Source organism: Vicia villosa, linkage group LG6 (assembly GCF_029867415.1).
Source record: "Vicia villosa cultivar HV-30 ecotype Madison, WI linkage group LG6, Vvil1.0, whole genome shotgun sequence".
Classification (NCBI taxonomy): Eukaryota; Viridiplantae; Streptophyta; class Magnoliopsida; order Fabales; family Fabaceae; genus Vicia; species Vicia villosa.
Window position 1 is genome coordinate 12,588,897 of NC_081185.1, and position 24,416 is coordinate 12,613,312.

General features: G+C 32.1%; 3 protein-coding genes and 1 long non-coding RNA gene across 4 annotated transcripts; 2 read left to right on the forward strand and 2 right to left on the reverse strand.

The window, feature by feature from the left end:
• The first annotated feature begins 204 nt into the window (after positions 1–204).
• Positions 205–3,560, forward strand: LOC131608916 (protein COBRA-like). Its single transcript, XM_058880510.1, has 6 exons — positions 205–480; positions 1,471–1,550; positions 1,863–2,319; positions 2,412–2,571; positions 2,661–2,938; positions 3,013–3,560. Exons 1-6 carry the CDS (start codon positions 393–395, stop codon positions 3,300–3,302), a joined length of 1,353 nt encoding a protein of 450 aa, XP_058736493.1. The 5' UTR covers positions 205–392; the 3' UTR covers positions 3,303–3,560.
• A 144-nt stretch (positions 3,561–3,704) lies between these two features.
• On the reverse strand, positions 3,705–6,682 carry LOC131608917 (COBRA-like protein 4). The gene is made up of 6 exons (XM_058880512.1): positions 6,480–6,682; positions 6,321–6,400; positions 5,470–5,926; positions 5,157–5,304; positions 4,640–4,917; positions 3,705–4,265 (listed from the first exon to the last, which is right to left on the reverse strand). The coding sequence occupies exons 1-6, from the start codon at positions 6,529–6,531 to the stop codon at positions 3,985–3,987; spliced, it is 1,296 nt and encodes a 431-aa protein (XP_058736495.1). The 5' UTR covers positions 6,532–6,682; the 3' UTR covers positions 3,705–3,984.
• Positions 6,683–7,349: 667 nt separating this feature from the next.
• On the forward strand, positions 7,350–8,526 carry LOC131608919 (uncharacterized). Its single transcript, XR_009285887.1, has 3 exons — positions 7,350–7,661; positions 7,787–8,274; positions 8,375–8,526. It is a non-coding gene; the product is annotated as an uncharacterized LOC131608919 (long non-coding RNA).
• An 89-nt stretch (positions 8,527–8,615) lies between these two features.
• Positions 8,616–11,655, reverse strand: LOC131608918 (UDP-arabinopyranose mutase 2). Its single transcript, XM_058880513.1, has 4 exons — positions 11,268–11,655; positions 9,825–10,075; positions 9,446–9,614; positions 8,616–9,309 (listed from the first exon to the last, which is right to left on the reverse strand). Exons 1-4 carry the CDS (start codon positions 11,577–11,579, stop codon positions 8,980–8,982), a joined length of 1,062 nt encoding a protein of 353 aa, XP_058736496.1. The 5' UTR covers positions 11,580–11,655; the 3' UTR covers positions 8,616–8,979.
• Between the last annotated feature and the right edge of the window lie 12,761 nt (positions 11,656–24,416).

The window sequence follows — 24,416 nt, forward strand, 5'->3', positions numbered from 1 at the left end:
ATTTAATCCTTATAAAATTGATTTTGCACGATATTTTTGTCCTAAACTACGTGTTTAACTAATTTTTTACTAAAAACTAAAAAATAACTTTTTAAAAGAATTAAAATTCAAAATTAAAATGTTTGTAGTGACAAACATATTTAACTCCAAAAAAAATTGAGAGACAAAAACATGGTCTAACTAAAATACCTTTCTTAACCAGAGAGGATCCAACTGGGAGACACAACAACACAGTCAGTATTTCTCTCTCTCTCTCTCTCTCTCATCACTTTCTCTCTCTTCTTTTTCTTTATTCCGACTCTTCTCGTCTCTTCCACAGATCTTAAACTTTAACTTCTTCTCTTATAAACCCCATAATCCCCCACGTACATTTTTCAAGCAACAAAAAAAAAATGGGTTTCTCTTTGTTATCAAAACCAACAACACCTTGTATAGTTTTGCTCTTGTTCCTACTCTCTTTCACTTGTTTCACTTCAACAGGTTCACTTTTTTCTATAAATTTGTAATTTTTCATTATCAAGTATTAGTTTTTGGTAATTTTTTTCTGTTGATGATGATGACTATTTGTTGCTACTTGCTATGAAGTTTGCATATGAAACAAAAAAAATTGTGGAATTTTTGTTTTAGCTTTTGGTTTGGTTTGTCAAGTAAATTGTAGGTAGTACTATGTATGTTATGTTTATCTATTTTTGGTGTTTGGAATGTGTTTTAAGGATGTTTATATTGGTTTAATTTGAGGTTATTTACTACTAATTTAAGCGCTTATATTTTTTTAGAAGAGATTATAGAAATAGCTTATGAACATGTCCATAAGTAATTTTTATTTTTGTAGTTTTTGTAAAAAAATCTTATAGCTTATATGAAACCTATTTGATTTTATTTTATATACACAAATTATAGAGAAACACTTATATAAGCCTTTTATAAGTGTATGTTTGGTGCACTAGGAATTGATTATCATTGTGTAAAATTGATTTTAACATGTTTGATTGCTCTCGAGTAGAATTAATTATGCTTTTTAGAATTGATTCTACTTAATATTAGGATTTGTAGCTTTTGAGCCTAAACGTGATTTTTACTATGAAATTTACTTTTTTACTGAGTTTTTCAAAAATTTATCTAAACATTAATCATTTTACCTTCAACTCACTTTTAACTATAATCAATTTTATACCGTAGAATCAGATCAAGGCGAAAGTTAAAATTATAATTGTTCATATGAAGTTTGTGGTTAAAAATCCTATAATAAGGGAAAATTAGTATAGGTTGTGATTAAGAGTATAGATTATCTTGGGTGTAAAAGGTGAGAGTTATGAATCATTCATCTTATAGAAATTAAATATGAAAAATGGAAAATTATGATTTCATAAAATAGCCATTGACTAAGACTTGATCAATGTATTTGTTATTTGTTTCTATTCTTTGATCATTAATTGATATACTTGTTGTTGGTGGTTTTAACTTTTTCAGATGCTTATGACCCACTTGACCCAAATGGAAATATCACAATCAAATGGGATATTATAAATTGGACACCTGATGGTTATGTTGTAAGTTTTTTCTTTTACAATATCACCTATTTCTAGACTCATTCGAGAATTTTACGTCGATATTAGTACTTGTAAGATTATCTGAGAGAGCTTGTGAAAACAACTTATGATTATGTCCATTAGCTGTTTTCAACTTATTTTCATAAACGCGTTAAGATAACTTATGAAACCAATTCGATTTTGTTTTGTTTTTGTTATAGAAATAGCTTATACATAAGCACTTATATAATAAGCGCTTATGCTATAAGTGTTTGATCATGTTGATTTTGTGTTTGTATTAATTATTGATCAAGTGTATCGGTGATTGTGCAGGCCGTTGTTACAATGAATAACTTCCAACAATATCGTCACATTGCTTCGCCTGGCTGGTCGCTAGGATGGACATGGGCTAAAAAGGAGGTAATCTGGGCAATGGTGGGATCGCAGACGACCGAGCAAGGTGACTGTTCGAAATTCAAAGGAAATGTGCCACATTGCTGTAAAAAGGATCCAACCGTTGTTGATCTACTTCCCGGAACACCTTACAACCAGCAAATTGCGAATTGCTGCAAAGGCGGGGTGCTTAGTTCATATGCTCAGGATCCTACCAACGCAGTTGCGTCGTTTCAAGTGAGTGTCGGTAGAGCTGGAACCACGAATAAAACCGTTAAAGTCCCGAAAAACTTCACATTGAAAGCACCCGGACCGGGTTATACTTGTGGCCCGGCGAAAGTAGTTAGACCTACTCAGTTTATTCAACCCGACAAAAGAAGAACGACCCAAGCACTCAGTAAGTTAATGAACTTTTAATCGATGTTTCGCAGTTTTCAATATTTTATCTAAATTTTCTCTGCCTCTTATCATCGTTTTGATTTTTCGCAGTGACATGGAATGTTACATGCACATATTCACAGTTTCTAGCACAGAAAACTCCCACTTGCTGCGTATCGCTCTCGTCTTTCTATAACGAAACCATCGTACCGTGTCCAACATGTGCGTGTGGCTGCCAGAGTAATGCGTCTCAGTCGGGGACTTGCGTAAAGTATGTTTCTCTTACTCGGGCTACGGTGTTTTCCTTCTTATTTTGATTTGTACACTCATATATTGATTTTCTTTGTGGTTACATTACAGTCCAAATACACCGCATTTGGCATCGGTTGTTTCTGGTAACGGAAGGAATAGTTTATCGCCTTTGGTTCAATGTACTAGTCATATGTGTCCGATCCGAATCCATTGGCATGTTAAAGTTAACTACAAGGAATACTGGCGTGTGAAAGTTACGATTACGAATTTTAATTACCGTATGAATTATTCCGATTGGAACTTGGTTGTTCAGCATCCGAACTTCGAAAATATTACTCAGCTGTTCAGTTTCAACTACCAGTCATTAAATCCTTATGGTTCGATAAGTAAGTATTTTCCTGACTTATTCGTTTCATGTTTAATCCGCGTCGCGTTTACTGATATAAGTTGCTTTTAACAGATGATACGGCAATGCTTTGGGGAGTTAAGTTCTATAACGATTTTCTTAATCACGCCGGCCCTAGTGGCAATGTTCAATCGGAGTTACTCTTCCGAAAGGATAAATCGACTTTCACTTTCGATAAGGGTTGGGCGTTCCCTCGCAGAATCTACTTCAACGGCGACAACTGTGTGATGCCACCACCCGATGCTTATCCATGGTTACCTAATGCTGGTTCTCGGCACGAGGTTTCGTTGTTAGCTTTATTGATGACCTCCTTAGTAGTCCTTGTATTTTACGCATACATTTAAGATTCAATAGAAAATTTTCGGTCGAACCAATTTTGGCTTCATATTTGTGATGTCAATTTGGTTTTTAAGGCAATCGGAAGGACAGCACCCGAGTGGCCGCGATTGATACAAAGGATTCGACATATTGGTGGTAGAATAATGTTACTGCTGTCTTCTGTAACTTCTGTGATGCAATGTTACATGTATCATCATTGTAATTATAACAAATATATACAACAACATTACATGAAAATATAAACTTGATGAATCTTGTGTGAATTTGAAATACTAATGGTCTTTCTAATTGGAATCATATATTTTTCTTATCTTTCTTGGAATCATTATTGTATCTGTTTATATTGTCTTTGAGCTTATCTATTGACATCAACACTTCTGAGACACCGACACTGACACTAACACACATTCTACAAAATTTGTATCAGAGAGACAAACGAGGCATTCATTACAACATTGCAATACAAGTATTTACATTAAACAAAAGTCATGGATGAGTTGTACTTATCATCCTATTACTACTAATGATCATGAATTACACAACACATTCATGAGTCTTTTGCTTGTGATGTTTTACAAGAATGTCTTAAGAGTCTTCATAGTACATACCTGTTGTCGCGTATTTCGACGATAACAATACTTGGCTTCAAAATTTCATATGAAAATCCAAACATGTTTATGTACCAATTCACCAAAGAGCTAGCAAGAGAAGGAATGAGGTGATGAGTGCTTGGAAGTTGAGGGCATTCATAGGGGAAGAATTAGGGAGGTAAGGGTAGGTATCTGGTGGTGGCATCATGCATTCTTCACCATTGAAGTAAACTCTTCTAGGAAATGCCCATCCTTGGTTAAAAGTGAATGTTTCCTTGTTCTTTTGAAGAAGCACTTCTGATTGAACATTTCCACTTGGTCCAGCTTCCATCAAGAGATCATTGAAGAATTTCATGCCATAGAACATACCTGTGTCATCTGTATTCAAAACGAAAAAAACATTTAATCAGTCATTCACATTGTTACTAGATATCTGGAGCATAGAAATAAATGGTGCGTGCCTCGATAGCCTAAGTCTGATAGCAGGTGGTCCAATGGATTTCAAACCCAACTTTGATACCATGTTAAAAATTATGGCTGGACCTAACTTATCCCTACAAAGCTAGTTTGTAGGGTGATGATTGCCTCCACTTATAATTACATGTTCAAGTCATAATTGTCTGATATAAAACTCTTAACAGATCGATTTGTTAAAACTTACTTATGAATTGAGACTCTTAACATATCGATTTGTTAAATCTTATGAATTGTCTGATGTGAGACTCTTAACAGATCTATTTGTTAAAACTTACTTATGGATTGATAGGGAAGCAAAGGCTTGTAATCAAAGCTGAAAACTTGGGTGACATTGTTAAGATTTGGATGCTGTACAGCAAGAGTCCAAAGAGAATAATTCAATCTATAATTGAAATTTGTCACAGCTATCTTGACTCTCCAATAGTCCTTATAGTTAACCTTCACATGCCAGTGTACTCTTATTGGGCACATATGATGAGTGCATTGTAGCAATGGTTCATTGTCTCTCTTTGGTGTATGTAACCCTACCATGTCCAGGAATTTAGAATGACCCCTGCATACCATAAAAACAATTTAGAAAATAATTAGTTTTTCTAGTTGAACCGGAATTTGAATTTTCAAATCATAGTTTAGTTGACTCGGTCAGTTAAATTGGTTAAACCGAATCAAAAAGCCAATCAGAAAGCTCAAATAATTTCGGTTTAACCAATTGAACCAGTTAGTTTGGTCTGACTCTTAAAATATTGTTTAGAAATGAAAGATCATTAATTGTTTTGAAAGATCACACTGTACTTGACACAATTCTTATTGTTCTGGCATCCACAAGCACAAGAAGGACAAGGAGTAATAGTCTCATTATAGAAAGATGACAAAGAAACACAGCAACTTGGGTTCTTTCTTGCAAGAAATTGTGAATATGTACATGTTACATTCCATGTCACTGCATGAAGTAGAAACAAAAAATATTAAACTTCGATAATAGTTTAATATCATGATCTTGAGACATTGAGAGCAGCACACTCTCAAGACTCAAGCTTTCATCAGCAGGCCAGCACCTGAGGGTTGACCGCATGATGTATTTTGTATATGTAGATATGAAACTTACTAAGTGCTTGAGTTTTGCGGCGCTTATCCGATGTGAGAAAAGTGGTGGACGGAACAATCTTAGCCGGACCGCACGTATAGCCAGGTCCGGGAGCCGAGAGCGTGAAGTTCTTCGGAAGTTTAACTGTCTTGTTTGAAGTACCACCTTGCCCAACACTGATTTGAAAAGATGAAACAGCTGATGAAGGGTCTTGTCCCCATGCTGCTACAACTCCACCCTTACAACAGTTTGAGAATTGTAGGTTGTAAGGTACACCAGGGAGAAGGTCTACAACTGTTGGAGTTTTCTTGCAGCAGTGAGGCACATTTCCTTTGAATTTTGAACAATCTCCTTGTTCAGTTGTTTGAGATCCTACCATTGACCATATGACTTCTTTCTTAGCCCATGACCATCCTAATGTCCATCCCGGATTCATTATGTGTCGGTACATTTGGAAATTGCTCATCGTTACCACCGCCTGGTGGAAAATGAAATGCATAGAATCAAGTAAGTTATATGAATCATTGATGGGGAATTCACGAGTTGATATTATTAAGAACTGTGTGTTAGGCCTAACACAACCTTTCAAAACCGACTTGTAACGTGAAAGATGTCACTATGTAAAAATGTTAGAGATACTGTCAGTTAAGGCATGGCAACTGGCGCTTGTGCCAGATGACATGTTGTTAGTTTCTATAACAAAAACTAACATGTCATCTGGCAGAAACGCTAACTGTCATGCCTTAACTGATAGTATCTCTAGCAGATATTAAAATGCATTCGTAATATCTATTTTATCACGAATTTATTCTCGCATTTGCACAGGTTCTCAATACTGGTATAAAGCAAATAAGGATGAAGTTTGTACTGACCACATAGCCATCCGGTGTCCACGAGACAACATCCCATTTGATCGTTATGTTTCCGTCAGGATCCAAAGGATCATATGCCGCTACAAACAAAACGCGTTCAAGAAATCAGTTGAATACGAATGTGGAAAATGAAAAAACCAAGAAAATGATAAAGAATACCTGCATAAGAACATAGCACAGTGACACATAGAGCTGATATAAGAAGCCTCATTCTTTGAATATGTGCCTTTGATAATGTTATCAAATTATGATAATCTGCTGCAAGGTTTAGTAACCTTATTTGAATAAGATTGTAGTAATCTTCAGTCCAATGTTATAACCAAGGAAATTCTCTTTGAAATTTTAGTGATGGCTTACCTAATGGTTGTTAGGTACATGCAAATTTATATACTTCTATCACTGACATATTTGATGTTTTATCTTTGAAATTTTCATTTCTTTAAGCAACAGCAATTGACTAAAATAAGGTAGAGTTTGGAGATACAATACAAGAGTGAACATAACACTTCAAAGGTAGTGTTTGAATGGTTACTAATGACCAATCTTCGTCGAGAAATTTGGTTGATCAAAATGAATATTTTTTTAGTCTCTAATGTCAAAACCGCAATTTCTCCAACTACGAAGCTCAAACTTTCGACCTTAGGTTTACATAAGAGATCTGAGCTTAATATCAGGAATTGGTCTGTTGGTGAAGGTTTGAGTCCTGAGAGTGTGTTCCTTTTAAAATTTCAAGTTTGAATTCCGCTCTCTTTTAATTTTTATTCTTCAATAACTAGTATTTATGCGGTTAATAATACGTAACAGTTAACCTCGTATGATATTATGGTCTTCATGTGTACACATCTTGATCATATTAGGTAACACTCTCACTTCTCTGCACCTTGCCAACTAATTTTTCAGTGTCCATGTTGAGTCAGAGGAATGAGTTTGAATCAAGCAAACTTAGTAAGAAGAGTTACTGAGTTCCTTTCTGATCAAAACGACACTCCAACTACTGCTTGCATCACTCTCTAACACATTATCATCTTCTCAATAACAACATACACAAAACATACCAAGTTATGCTAATGAACACTTGATTTTCACCTTCCATATTTTTCTTAATGAACACTTGATTTTCACCTTCCATATTTTTCTTAGAGAATCGTACTTTAAAAGCGGAATTTTTTCGGACCTCTTGTTGAGGATGGACCTATTCATCTCTTATCTAGGGATCATAGACCTAATAAGGATTGTGAAGCCGATGAAGAACCAAATTAGGCCATTCAAGAATGCAACACTTTCAAATACAATAATTGTTCAGTAGTATGTTCAAAAGTGGAGTCTCATCTTGCTGATGAGGTTAGTGAATACACTTTCTAGAGTACTTTTAGTAGTCATTTTTGCATCTTGATCCTATTATTGTGTTTTTGGATTCATCAGCTCAATCTGGCTCATATCTAATGTTTCGTTTACTATGATATCAGTTGTGTATAATGGATCATTTAATAGGAATGGTAAAATACTGCGTTTGACCTCGACCAAGGTATGAGTCCATTCCGCTTCATCCCGTCCGCTTCATCCCGTTTTATCGGACTTTTGCGAACAAGAACGTTAACAAGAACTTTTGCTTCATCCCGTCCGCTTCATCCCGTTTTATCGGACTTTTGCGAACAAGAACGTTAACAAGAACTTTTGCTTCATCCTGTCCGCTTCATCCCGTTTTATCGGACTTTTGCGAACAGGAACGTTAACAAGAACTTTTGCAATTATTAGATTTTAGAAAGTCAAGACCTACACACCCACGCTTTCATTTTTTTCATAGAACAAAGTTTTAAGCCCACACCTTACTATGCTTGTTCCGTTTTTCCAGGCTTATGGGATGTGCATCCGTCCGTGACGTGCCAAAACGGGATGCGCATGCCGCCACCCCTACCGACAAAGATAACTTATGCACAAACACTTTGAGAATTAGGTACGTCACCTTCTCCTAATACCACAAGGGAGAGTCCTATAGCATCTACATTCAAATATATCTTACTGTCACTGAAATATGTTTAAACCAAATGATGCAGAAACTACTCTCATTTTCAAAAGACAACATATGCATTTGGTGCTTTTTATCTACCAGTTTCAAACTTCAGAAACATTGTCTAATAACAGCTCTGTATTAAAGTTGGCTTTGAAATAATTCTATATCTGTATTAAAGTTGGCTTTGAAATAATTCTATATCTAAAATACTCCGAAAATGGCTCATTATGTTGTATGTGTTTGTTATCATTTCCAGACCAAATTCCCTGTCATAGCAATAACAATTTTCTGAATCATAAATGAAATCTTATTATAAATTGTACGATACATAATACAAAAATGACACTTTTAAGTAAAAACAAGTAACAGAAACATAAGCTAATGTATCATAAGTCAAAAAGCCTTCCTATGAGACTCATATGGCGTGAAACCAGATGCTTCCGTTCGCCCTAAGACCTAAGACCGCATACTCTTTTATTGCTTCTAAGCTCAAAACATGAAATTACTAAGCAGAACCACAGCTAACAGTGCTGCAAATTCCAATCCATGAATAACATTAAAATTTTGAAATAAATACTAAAAAAATAGTTATAGAAATAGTTTCGCTTCAAATTACGTGACAGTAATTTGAAGCGAACCAAAATTGACTCATGCTTTGCCGTTGGCAGCTGATGCTCCAGCTGGGTTGAGCTCATCCCAGGATTCAATCCAGGTAACCATAGCATCAGCCAACTTGTCAAAGTAAGGATCGATCTTGCTAAGTTTGTCCTTGACTTCTTTGGCGAGCTCGAGGTAACACTTCTGAACAGTGGTAGCTTCTTTTGGAAGAACAACGTTCTGGAAGAATGGAATGATGTCTTCTTGCCAGAAGATACCTTTGTATTCCTTCCTCAGGTTAACAAATGGGTTACTGGCCTTGCTGTGGTAGATGTAGGGAAGACCAGTCTTGACTCCCAATCCCAAGTGATCACAGATAACCTACACAATCATCATTGAAATATCTCAATTAAGCACTTATTCGATCAGCACTTAGTTAAGTGTTTATCAAAACAGGGTTTAAATATAACCCTGAATATTTTCCAATAGATTTAAGGGAGAGAAAGAGCCAACTGACCTTGATACACCAGCCAGCCCACATGTCGTCGTAGCGTCCAATAGGCTGACCATCACCCATGAGACCGAAGTACATGGCTGGTCCAATGAGCTCTCGGTCGAAAGCCAAGTTCATTCCGCACATGGGGAACAAAGTTCCCTTAGGAATGGTCAGAATAGCATCTACATACCTTCAAAACAACAATCAGAAGTACTTAGAATCTATGAAGCGCAAACACCAGAAACACTACACCAACACTAACACGTCAACACCGGTAATAGTTTGAAAAATGATAAATCAAATGTGGGCTACAGAGCTCAGAATCAATATTCTATACTCAGAATCAAAATTATCGAATTACTATTTAAATGTTGATGAATACAAGTGGTAGTAAAAGTACCTAGTGTTCCTCTCAAGAGGCTTCACAAGCTGAGTAGGAGCATCATAGTCAGGGATGTTGAGCCAAAGACCGTGAGAAACAGCAGTTGGCACACCTTCACGGAGACTGAAGGGGTAGCCACGGACGAAATCTGCACCTTCTCTGTAAGGCTCATAAAGGGTGTTGAAGAAGAAAGGGGTTGATGGGCAGAGAAGGTTCTTGATATGCTGCTCAAGTGCATTGATCTGCTTCCCTGTTGGATCATTGGCAACCTAAACCACACCAACAACAAAATATATAATAAGAATAAAACCATGATGAATCCTGACATTTCAAATCAGTAGCAAATGATTCAATCTATTTCACATTATGTATTAGATACAAACTCCAAAAAAGATCTGGGTTGTGCTCAGTTACAACCCGCAACCCAATGAAAATGACTGAGTGCAGTCAATCACATCCGATCGTATTAGACCAAACAATCTATATTTCAACTCGGTATTCTAGATTTTAAAAATTCAATCGAGATATGGAGATGATTAGCTGATCGTGTAACATCAGCTAATCATGTCCATATTAAATCAAATCGTCCATATTTCAATTTTGATATTTTAAATTAAAAAATCAAAATGTACATTGAGATATGGACATCACTAGCTGATAGTGTGTCACCGGCCAATCATGTCCATATTAGATCAAACCATCCATATTCCAATCTCACTATTTTATATTTAAAAAATCAAAATGTGCATGGAGACATAATCAGCTGATCCATATTTAAGATTTAAAAAATCAAAATAAGCATTGAGATATAGACATGATTAGCTAGTCACACACAATCCAAATCCCTAAATCTAATAAAAATTCCCAATTTTAAATTCTAACATTAGTTAGCAAAGTGTTCCAATCTACATTAGAAAATCAAAACATGGTCGAAAACCATATCAAAACATGAAAAATAATGAAGTATATATTCGAAAGCTTTTGAGTTTGTACGGTTTTTCAAAGCAATTTTGATCAAAATGTGCATCAATGTCATCCAAACTTACACTTAAAAGTTATATATCACATAATTCATAATTGATCTGAAACATGTATCTATCAATGTCACTTAACGCGTCAACATGTCAGTATCAGTATCATGACAAGTATCTATGCTCACACATCTAACACAATAATAATCACAAGTGTCGGTATCAGTATCAACGTATCAGTATCAGACACAGTTTTTCCAGAGGTGTCTGTGCTATAGAGTCAATATCTATATATCACTATCATCATGTTGAGTGTCAATGTAGTATGAAATGAAGATCCAATTCATGAAACAACAATAAAACAAAGATCTAAAAAATCATAACAAGATCCAAAACTTCCTCAAAAACCAAAATTCAAAATTCAAAAAACCAGATCAAGATCTAAAAAAAAATCAAAAATTTCAAAACCACGAAATTCAAAAATACTCACAAAGCAATCATCATCAATGGTGTAGATATACTTCTTCTTGGAAACCATATACCCAAAGCACCGACACGCAGAATCCTTGAACGAGATACAATTGGCCTTAGGACCGAGAATCCTGTTAATGTCATTCCGGTTATAGAGCTCATAATCAAACCCTTCCGGCACCTTAATCGTCTTGGAAGGGTCACCATCCTGCACAATGATGAGATGATACGGCTCGAAGAACGGCCTCCACATCTCCAAGAAATCGAGGTTACGGATAGTCGGAATCACAATGTCGAGTTCATCTTTCAGCAACGGTGTCGGTGAAGCCATGACAGCAGTGGTGAATTCTAGAGAGAGAAAATTCTAGAGAGAGAGAGAGTGAGATTTGAAAGATGAATGTGAGAAGGATGGGATGGGACATGAAGGAGACTATGTAGGGGAAAATGTGGCACGTGTGAATGCGATGAAAGCGGCACGAGTGAAGGGGTTTGTGTGAAGACACGTGTAGGAATTGTAAAGGTTAAGGGAGACTGGTTCAAACTTTCCAAATTTTGGTGGGTTTTGTTTGGTTGCCCTACAAATCTTGGAATCACTTTTTCAATACTTATTACTAAATGGACCATTCCATTATTCATATATCAATACTACTACAACTAGGGTTGTTAAAATAAATCGACCGAATCGAAGTTAAAATAATCGAACTATTATGTTTGGTTAGTAAATCAAATTATATTGCACAAATAATTCTAGAACAGAATCGAAATTGAAATCAAAATTTTAATCGAATCGAACTGAAACTAAAATTAAAAAATAAGTTTTAATTTTTTTAAAAAAAATTAAAATAGTTTAACGGTTCGATTCTTTAATAAATGGTTCGATTTGAGAAAATTAACTTCTAACAATTTAGTACTGTTTAAATTTTCGAAACGGTATATCAAACCAATAGTTATGGTTCGATTCAGTTTTATGTAAATTGAAACGGTTCGGTTCAATTCGAATAAATTTTTATATAATTTAGTTTGAGTAAATTTTAAAATAAAATAAAAAAACCACCCTACCTATAACACTCTTTTAGCTATTAGTTTAGGGTCATGCTAACATGTGCCCTAAGGGCATATGTTAAGGACACTATAATTAGAAAAAGTTAAATGTAATTAAATGCAATAAAGTCATATTTAAAGTTTCGATACATTGAATATACGCGTTTCAAGAAAATATTTCTATAAATATCTCTTTATCTTGTGCCCTTGGGGCACATGTTAGCTTTTCCCATTAGCTTATTCCTTATATTTTTTTAAAAATTATTTCAATTTAATTTCATAAATAATATCATGTTTAAATTACATTATATATAATAACTTTAATGATAAATTAATATTATTTACAATTTTTTATTATTATAGTTAATAGAATCAAAGTTAATGAATGAATATATATTAATAGAAAAATAATTATGATATTGTATTAATAAAGTGACAATTATTTTTAGACAGCTAAAAAATGTAAAATAAAAAAAAATTAGAAAAATTTAATTCAAAGTTTGAATCAAAATATAAAAGTTGATGAATTAATTTAATTTTAAAATAAATACATTTATTTTTGTTGACTCAATTGTCTTTATATTTATGAATTTTGATTAAAAATGGGTTTATATGGCAATATGCTTTACTTATGTTTACAGCTTTTTTTAAAATACTAATATTGTATTAATATTATAAAGTGACAATTATTTTTAGACATAAGAAAAATAAAAAGATATTTTCTTGAATAATTTAATTCAAAGTATGAATCAAAATATTAAAGTTGATTTATTAATTTAACTTTAGAATACATTTTTGTTGATCAATTGTCTTTATATTTTTGAATAAAATAGGTTTATAGGGCAATATACTTTACTCATGTTTACAGCTATTTTATTTACTAACTTATAATCATTTTTAATTATAACTTTTAAGTTTTTAATTTTTTATGTACAATTTCAATTAAATATATTTTCAAATATATAAAACATTTTATATATATATATATATATATATATATATATATATATATATATATATATATATATATATATATATATATATATATATATATATATATATATATATATATATATATATATATATTCATTAATTTATTTAATACAAAGTTTGAATCAAAATATAAAAGTTGATGTATTAATTTAATTTAAAAATAAATACATTTAATTTTGTTGAGTAATTTGTGTTTATATTTATGATCAAAATGGATTTGTATGGCAATATGCTTTACTCATGTTTATAGTTTTTTTTTTTTTTGTAATTAACTTATAATATATTTTAATAATCACATTTAAGTTTTTAAATTTTTTGAAGTGTTTTATATGTATAGTTTTAATTCTAAAAGTACTTTCAAAAAGATTAAAAAAATAATAAAAATAAAAATATATTTCCTTAGATCATTTAATTCAAAGTTTGAATCAAAATCTAAAAGTTTATGTATTTAGTTTAAATTTTAAAATAAATACATTTATTTTTGTTAACTCAATTGTCTTTATATTTATGATCAAAATGGGTTTGTATGGCAGGAAATATGCTTTTCTCATGTTTATAGCTATATTTTTTTTGACAAAACTTAGGTACAATTTTTTAGGTGTGATTCTTACTATTTTGTTATAAAAATAAGATAAGTGTATAATTTTCACTTACATGTATGCAAACTTTTTCTATTTTCACCCATTAAATTATATTTATGTATATTTTTCATATTTTTATTGGAAAATAGTAAGAACTACACCTAAAGAATTGTACTTAAGTTTTATCCTATTTTTTTTACTAACTTATAACATCTTTTAATAATAATATTTAAGTTTTTATTTTTTTAACTTTTTTTCATGTATTTATTTAATAAAAAAATATTATAAATAAATTATTTCCTTACTTTCATATTTATTTAAATAGTTAAACTATTTAATTTAGGAAACAATAAAAATTTAATTTTCTATTTTATCAGTTATTCTCTATAAGTTTTTTAATATTAATATATCTTTCATATTATTAAATTTTTCTAAATTTATAAGGTAACTTGTAATTAATTTATTTATATAAGGTTAATGGAGTTTTTAAAGTGATAGGCCATATATAATTAAAATTATTTTAAATTTTAGAAAACCACATTAAAATTTGTTAAATAAATCACATACATTATTATATAAAATCAACATATTAATGCTACATTCATTATTATTTTAATTCAAAATGTTACATTAACTTGTGATAGTATCTGGATCATCTATTTTTTATTTTCTTTTTAAATATTTAATTAAATATGTATTGACTATTAATCTAAAAACAAATATTAACATTTGCTTAATAATAATGAAACAATTAAACAAATATAAACAAAATTGCTTAACAAATAATGAAACATTAACATTTGCTTAACTAACAATAATGTATTGACTATCAAACTATTAAACAAATATTAGTATATGTACTGAATATTTTACTCTTTTCAGTAAAAAAACTAAATTACAGATTGCTCCCCTTAAAGTATAGAAAAAATAAGGAATTAAAAATGTAATTAAACCTAAAAAAAAGTATTAATTACGTTTGTTTAATGAAATTTTCAGTTTAAAATTTATGGTATGAGTTTAAAAAAGAAACACTTTATTGGCTTAAATTATGATTTATTTTACAAAAAAAAATGTTAAATTAGTAAATCATTTTAGAATATCAAGTAAATATTAACATTTTTCTTTTTAAACTTATATGGTGTATAGTGTTAAAACTACTTTAATTTTGTATAAATTTGTAAAGTAATTTATAATTTTTTTCATATATAAAATTATTTACTTTTTAAAGTAATATGGTGTATACCGTTAAAACTAATTTAATTTGTATAAGTTTGTAAATTAATTTAGAATTTTTTTCTTGTACACAATTATTTAATTTTTAAAAGTTATAAGGTGTTGTTAACTACTTTAATTTTGTATAAGTTTGTAAAGTAATTAATAATTTTTTCATATGTGGAATTATTTACCTTTTAAAGTAATATAGTGTATATTATTAAAATTAATTTAAATGTTAAAATATAACATATATAATTTTGTTTGGTCTGCTATGCATGAAAAAGAAAATATTCAACTAATTAATTTTGATAAGAAATCATTAACTCGCTATCAAAGTTTAAAAAAAAAAGAAAGAAATCACTAACTATTATTACTAATGTAAATACACCGTATTAAAACAAAAGTAAGGTTACTTTAATTATTTTTTAACACTAAAAGCTAATCTTTTCATTTTTATTTTTTTTTTGAAAATAAATGATATTGATTCATTCAAATCGATAGAGTACATCGTTGTAATACAAATTCAAATCGCCAAAAACAAAAAGGATGAATCTGCGAACAAATCCACAGCATCCATGTTAATAGCATAAAACGGCAAATTGCATATGCCTACAAATATTAATGTATTGATTGTATTGAGATGTCCGAAATATTCATGCTTTCGGATCTGTAGCGTTGACGGCACCAAAGTCATTGATTGAATCTGCACTAGATCGAAACTAATCTTTCAACCTGAACCAAATGAACACCGCACAAAAACGGAAAAACAAAATACCCGCACAAAGACGAGAAATCAAAATACACCACAGAAATATGAGAAATCAAAACAAACGATGACCCACGAAATAAAAAAAAACAAAAAGAAAAGGTGTGAAAATCACTTATTTAAGTAATAGATAAACAAAAACGATTTGGAGGGGTGATTTTAGATCAAAATTGATCCTAAATCACCCCTCTTTTTCATTTTTAGTTTTAGGATATTTTACGAAAACAATTGTATCAAATTATGTGTAGTTTTACTGTACCAATGTATTTTTAATGTTATTTTTTAATTATATTTTTTAGAAATATTTTTTTGTTTTAATTTATTTAATTTATTTTCTTCATATTTTAAAAATATATATTAAATTAAAAAAAGAAAGAGAAAAGATGAAATATAAAATCTAACCTATTATATAGCTGAGAGAAACTAGTTGAACATGCAAATATTCCTTCAAAAAACTATTTAAAAAATACAAATGGGAAGCGAATCCCGCCAGGCTTAGTAGTTAACCAAAAAAATTTATCTATTAATCTACCTACACGTGCATTTTTCTCTTTGAAAATGTGAAATATTTTGAACTTTAAGGATAAATGACAATTTTATTAAAAAAATTCTTACATCAATGATTACATTTTTATGACGTCTGGAAATGTGGAAAAAAAATTAACTATTTATTAGTGTTTCATAGTAGAATCATAATAGATCGATAAACGGAAAAGTTGAGCTTGTTGCGGTGATCTTGAGCTTCTAATATTGTGGAGAGGGGTTGACCTACAAGACTAGTATTCTAATGCTCTCAAGTAAGTAAGAGGGTGAAAAGTGATATATATGAGTGATAATGGATTTGAATGCTTGAGAAATAATGTGTTTTCCCTCTTAAATAGGAGAAATTGTTGATAATTGAAAGCGTGGAGTAGGGCGTGGACGGCCAACTCTCATATGGATTTGGATGGTCGGTAAGGCTCCCGTGAGCAGAATAACCTATCTCCATGGAGGAAAAGGTGTACTCATTTGACGCGCTTGACTATTTTTCACTATATCATTGAGCCTTTGTCTTTGGCGTTGCAACGGCCCATAACAACTAACCCTCAAGCCTTGTCTTTCATTTACAAAACAAGGGTTTTCTATACGTGTTCCAACCAAGTTACTAGATCCAGGAAAGTGAAAATCTTTGATATGACATCAATGTCGTCCGAAACAAGTGCATTTAATGCTCATCTCGATATATGTAACGTTTTAATAGGAATGAGGGACATGTGTCCCCATGCTAGTTGGTTATGATGTTTCCTCTTTTTAGAGCATTTGAGTACTTCAAGTAGTTTGTTATGACCAATTGTTGGTGGTGCACGGTGGATCGTACAATCCTTAATGGATGAGTAACTTATAAGAGACCTTCAAAGCGTCATTTTGACCTTTTTCTGCCATTAGCGACTTGCAAAATAATTCCTTTATGTTTTCCTTGTCATTCTTTTTTGCGAGCTTCCTTGTTTAAGATTTGGTGAAACTCATATGATCTTGTACACTGGCAGTTGACATTCTTTAAGATAAAGCTAACATTTTTCTCCTACTTTGTCCCATTTTGTCGGGTTTTCTAAAGAGTGGACCTTTGGTACCTTTATTTTGTTTTCGAAATATTTCTTATGTTGTTGGTAATTTTTGTTAGGAGTGTTTGCGTATGAACTTTCTTACTTATCATATATTGTTTGTAGCTAACTCTCCTTTGTAGAACTTCAATCTATGGATATTGCATCAACTATGATTAGGAAGGTGAACAAAGATATATCGGGTGATTCGGTGGATCGAGAAATATTAGGGACCGTGTCCGCTTTCATATGTAACGGTGGTTTAGAACATACTTCGATCAATATGGATCCTTCGTCTGGTATGGGAGTGTTTCCTCCCAAATGGAAATAAGAGGATATGCAACAAATATGATGGGTGCGTCATTCCCTTTCATGAGTGCTTATTCTCTCTCATAGATTTTCGTCTTTCTTTTAATGATTTTGAGACCAGTGTTATAAACCACTTGATCATTGCACCTTTGCATTTTCATTTGGTGAGTTGGACGTTTCTCAAAGTTTTCTAATATTGGTGTGAGTACAGAGGGGTTAGCCGACCATGATGTTGTTCTTCCACCTCTTGAAGACTCAAAACAATTCAAATCATGTGCACGGTTCATGCCCACTTTCTTTGAGGTAGAACTCCAAATTCATTGATATCTATTATTACAATGTTAAGTATTTCAACGATCGCCTCTTTCTGGTTACCCCTCTTACTGAAGCGGCTCACACAAAGATATGTAAACTAGAACATGGGCCTTCACCTGTGTGGAAGAATTTATTTTGTAAGTTTTGGAGTTAGATCCATTTCTTGATGAAAGTTGGATCTTAAGTTTACAAGAAGCATGACTTGTCTCAAGAAGAGCTATATGTGAATAGGTAATTTACGGGTTTCTACAGGGAGCTTGGCTATATCGGCGTCAAGGAACCGTTTGATAAGGTTCATCAAGACTCGTTGGCTGGTGGATATATGAAGGATATATTTGTTAAGTGACACGGATATCTCATTTTTCTTTATTGATTTCTTGACCTACCCTTCCTCTAACGTCTCCCTCGTTGGTTGTGAAAATGTGATGAAGAGTGAAGAAATAATGTGATAGATGAGGAGGGATCTTCGAGCTACATATCTTCTAGTGGGTACTACAAATACTCTATCCAGTAGGGAAGCTTCTACTTCGGGTACTCCAGTCGGTCTCAGTGATCGGATTACTTCTGCCTCTTTTTTGAGTTGAAGTTTAGGTTTTACCTGATCGAACCATTCTAAATGATTTTTTACCCCCACCATAGCTAGAGGGCGAGGGAGGTTCGGCATCTAGCCTTGAAATTGAAGAACCTCGGGTTGAGAGGTCGCTTACCAAATGCACCCGCCTTAAATTTGATGGAGAACACTTTTTGGTATGGACAGGGTTGTCTCCCATGCTGCTGGCTCATTATGTCCCAAGACTGACCAATGAGAGTTAGCAAAGTTACCCTATCACACCCTATGGAATATGTCGACTTGGCTATTGGGGATGCCGGACTGGGTAAATCTTCTTGCCTGACCGTCTTTGAAAAGAGATCGAGTTGTTCAAAAAATGGGTTATTGCCCTCATCGTGGAGCGAAATCACTGCTTAGAAAATTTTGGCATACGTCTGACTCCTTTCTGGCTACAAAGGTACTTTTGAGCTTTTTGGATATCATGAAACTCTAGTTGAGAAGTGTAAACTCGGTTTTTTGAGGCGAACTGACTCCTTGCTCTTTCTTTTTTTTATTATTTTATTATTTTTTTTTTTGCAAGAGTCGCCACCGACTTTTATTTTATCCAACATTTAGGAAAGGCATAAAAGAACAGGAAAGACCTTTTGACAGATTTTGGGTTCGGGGGGTTGGTTATACAAAGGGAAGGTTTTAAGCACCCTTTGTATCCATGGTTATCCATGGGCTCTTAGTTTTGCTTAGATCACTTTTGCTCTTGTTTGATTTTTAAAATAAGCTCGGCAAGACATTAAGCCTTGTGCCTACATACCTCCTCGGTGCAATGGAGAAGTCAGAGCTAATGTAGTTCCGCTTAAAAGGAAAAACGGTTTAAAAAAAAACGAATAAACACTTTATCATCGTCGGAGAGAAATACTCGGCCATTGATCTTGAGCATGAGAACAAATGAGTTCTTTGCATCGCTAATGAAAGAAGGGCTCCAACTCGGATAAAATCAACGAGTATGCCACTAGCTCTCTCACGCAGAAAAGATCTCATTATATCAATCAATTTCAAAATCGTGGGGTATCGCAACTCACTACAACAATTAATCGTGTCTAAACTTTTGCAGAAAAGCCACTAAGGGCAAAAGACATTTTTAAGAAAGGTTTCTAAAAAAAAGGTTTTACAAACATAAGAAGATTTTGGAAAAAAAGGAAGAAGATTTTGAAAATATAAGAAGTGGAGGAGATGAAGAGGCTAACCTAGTGCATAAAATAAAAGTTTAAGGAGAGAATGATCTGACCAAAATAAGAAACCAACAGTTGACCGACGCATTACCACTTGGGGATCCAGATGAACTTATTATCTTTAGCACCACTTTGCATTAAGCACATTAAAATTTTGATGAAAATCGGGCAGAGTAACGGTTGTTTTCGGGTAAAATCCTTATCTCAATGCTTTGGAATTAACCATCAAGGACTTTCAAGGAAATACCTGCATACGCAAACAGACAACAATCCAATGCCAGACAGAACAACCACAGAGTAATAACAGAATAAGGGTCCAGAGGCACTAAGTCCATAAGTCCGAATCTCCAAAATGCTAGGGATAGTAACCAGTAGTCCAAGAGAGAACCTTAAGCGTTTTTTTTTAGTTTTTTGTTGTTTATTAGTGTTTTAGCATAAAAGTAAAGTATGGTCCAAGTGGACAAAAAGAAAATAGCGGAAACATAAACATAGCGTCCAAATGGACAAAGAGAAAATAGCGGAATATAAACGTCCAAATGGACAAAGAGAAAATAGCGGAAACATAAATAATATGTCCAAGTGGACAAAGAAAAATAGCAGAAATATGAATAATACGTCCAAATGGACAAAGAAAAAATAGCAGAAATATAAATAATATGTCCAAATGGACAAAGAAAAAATAGCAGAAATATAAATAATATGTCCAAATGGACAAAGAAAAAATAGCAGAAATATAAATAATATGTCCAAATGGACAAAGAAAAATTGACAGAAATATAAATAATATGTCCAAATGGACAAAGAAAAAAAATAGCAGAAACATAAATAATATGTCCAAATGGACAAAGGAAAAATAACAGAAATATAAATAATATGTCCAAGTGGACAAAGAAAAAATAAAAGAAACATAAATAATATGTCCAAATGGACAAAGAAAAAATAACAGAAATATAAATAATATGTCCAAATGGACAAAGAAAAAATAACAGAAATATAAATAATATGTCCAAGTGGACAAAGAAAAAATAACAGAAATATAAATAATATGTCCAAATGGACAAAGAAAAAATAACAGAAATATAAATAATATGTCCAAATGGACAAAGAAAAAATAACAGAAACATAAATAATAAATAATAAAATAAAGCATAAAGCAGGAAATATAAAGAACAATATAATAAAATGCGGAAATTAAAGTCAATTGTTAGTATGTTAGCACGTGAATCATCTTGAAGCTAGTCAAGTATATTCACGATGTTAGTGAAGATCGATGGTGAGTGAATGATGATCTCGGATTTAAAGTTAATGAAAAATTATCAGAAGCTTGATAGAATCATAGCGACTACACGATAAATTTCCAAAAGTCTTAAATCAACTGCATACAATCTCTGCCATATTTGATCTTTTATTCTGATTTGGGACAAAGGAAAAAGATAAGAAATAATATCAAATAATATACAAAAATAAATATAAAACAAATTAAACTTAACTCATTCTTTTTGTGATTTTTTTGGAATTGATTTTAAGTTAATTAACAAGCTAATTAAACAAATAATTATACAAATAATTAAACTTAACAAGAAAAATATTATTTTATATGTCAAAAATTAGATTATAAAAAATATAAACCTAAATCTAAAAGGAAAATATTTTTGGAGTTTTTTGATTGGTTGAAAATAATTAAAAAAAGCAATATTTACATAATTACTAATTAATTAAGCAAAATAAATTAATTATGAAAAGAAATAAAATATTTTTATGTTAAAAATTAAATAAATATTTTATCAACTTAAAACTAAAATTAAAACATTTTTTTTGAGAAATTGAAAATATGCATAAATATGGAGTTTTTAATTCATGAACTCCTAACACTACTACATATTAAAAATTACATTGTACTTACTCTATGATGTCCCAAGAGTGGAATAGAGTGATTGAAATTGATTGAAAGTGGCTATTTGAATGAGCCTTGATTTTTACAAGTTTATTGAAACTTTTGCAAAAATATAAACTTAAGTTATGACTTTGTGGTGATTGTTGTGCTCTCCTCTTGTTTCTCCCTTTTTTTCCCCTCCTTGAATGAAGAAAATGAAGTTCTATTTATAGGCAAAGAGTTTGATCTTGGAAGCCTTGCAAGTGGAAATTGTCATGATTGATTTTGTGGAAAAAATATGATAATGGAATATTTTCAATGAGTGTATTTCTTAACCATGGTTAAAACACTCAAGTATTATTCTCTTCAATCTTGCAATAATATATTTAAGCATCTTGAATTGGTCTTGATTGGCAACCATAAGCATCTTTGATAATATCTTTGAATTATCTCACTTTAATTAAACTTTAAATGAATAAAATTTAATTAAAATGAAATAAAAATGTCATGAATCATGGATGGGTCGTGGATGCCCTATAAACATATGAGAATCAAGATTGAATCACAAAAGAATTGGCCTTTTTGAAAAAAAATCAAATTTTGGTCATTACTTGTTTCATGCATTTTTCCAAAAAAGGTCAACTTCATCAAGGCATATCTCCCTCAATTTTGATCCTATGAAAGTGTTCTTTAACTTTTTGGAAAGCCCAAGATGTCCTCTACAAGCCACTTTGGAAGCGTTTTTGCATTTGGAGAAGTTATTTTGATGATATGGGCTTTGACAAAAAACTGCTTTTTGTTGACTTTCAAAATGACCCGTAATGTTTTGGCTTATATCTCTTAGGCGGAAGCATTTCTTGACCTTGGTCCCAACATCAAAGTTGTAGAGAATTGAATTTCCTTGAGAATGAGCTTTGGTTGGAATTTTTCTGATAAATTATGAGAGAGTTATGGTCGGTCAAAGTTCAGTTGACTTTTAGCTAAAAAACTCTAATTTTGCAATTTTGAGTTTTGTCGATTTCTGAACTTTTCTTGATGAATTATGATCAACCATTGATCACATGATGAATCTTTTGAAAAAATATGGATGTTGACAAAAAATTGCATTTTTGACTGTCTGTTGACTTTTTGGTCAAACTGGTCGTCTGTTGACTGTTTGAGCTGTTGACTGTGCGTCCGAGCGAATCGAAGTTTGAAAATTTGTCTGGTGGTACTTTGAGACGTATGTAGATCCATGAAATCCATTTGAGGTCTCAAAAACTCGTTCTCCTGGAAAAAAACAAAAACCCTAATTTGGCGCTTCTGGCGATCTTGAGAGTTGTCTGCCTTAAACTGAGCCATCCTTGGACTTGAATATTGATTGAAGGAACCTTTGAATCTTGAGAGAATGTTGAACCTCTTGTGGGCCTCAAAACCCTGAATTCTTCAGCTTTCTCTTGATCATTCTCCTGTCTTTTTAACACACAAGCAACAAACTTTTTTTCTTTTTATTTTTTGTTAGTAAATAAAAATATGCATGATGATAAATGATAATGATAATGATCATGATACTTAGAAAAATGATGGGATCTCAGAGGTCAAAAATTGGGGTGCAACAGATGCCCCTATTTAAGTTTCTTCTATCCGGAGACACGATGATTGTAAATCTTCGTTTTAACGTGATGGAAGAGACTTAAATATATAAAAAAAAAAACACAATTTTTGAACCTGAGATGCAATGTAATGCTTATGATTATGAATTCACATGATTTCCACGAGAGGGAAACAGGACACCAATGGGGAGAAGTAAACAGACTCCGCTAGGGAAAAGGTATACGTCATCCAGGAATAGAATCGGACTTCACAAAAGAAAGAAACAGTCGACAAAAGCTTTCAAGATAAAACATGATTGAACTTTGAGAAGAGAATATCTGAGGCATACATGAATGTGGCTACATAAAATGAATATCAAGGTAAAACATGATTGGACAACATCAAATGACAATCAAGGTAAAACATGATTGGGCAACATCGAATGACAATCAAGGTAAAACATGATTGGGTAATCATCAACGGACAATCAAGGTAAAACATGATCACAGGTCCATCAAGGTAAAACATGATTGGATGTCATTAATGATAATCAAGGTAAAACATGATTGGATAATCATCAACGGACAATCAAGGTAAAACATGATTAGATAATCGTCACAGATCCATCATGGTAAAACATGATTGGATGTCATTAAGGGATAATCAAGGTAAAACATGATTGGATAACATCAAATGACAATCAAGGTAAAACATGATTGAAAAATACCAAATGACAATCAAGGTAAAACATGATTAGAGAATACCAAGTGACAATCAAGGTAAAACATGATTAGAGAACACCAAGGTCAATCATGGTAAAACATGATTTGAACTTTAAGAAGAAAATATCAAAAGCGTTTTAAGATAAACCATGAATGCAGCAGCATCAAACGACAATCAAGATAAAACATGATTGAACTCAGAGACATTCAAGAGTGACATTGAATGAGGTAATAACACTTTATTGGGAATTGGGACATCCATAGAAGCTTTGAATAAAAGGTGACAAAGTTCTGAAAAATTGTCAGAACAAACAAGACATATCATGAAGAATATCAGATAGATACAGACAAAACGAATCAAAAGGATAAATTTGTTTGGGTAGGTGCCAAGTAAGTTGGACTTTGATCTCAAGGTAAGATGTTGA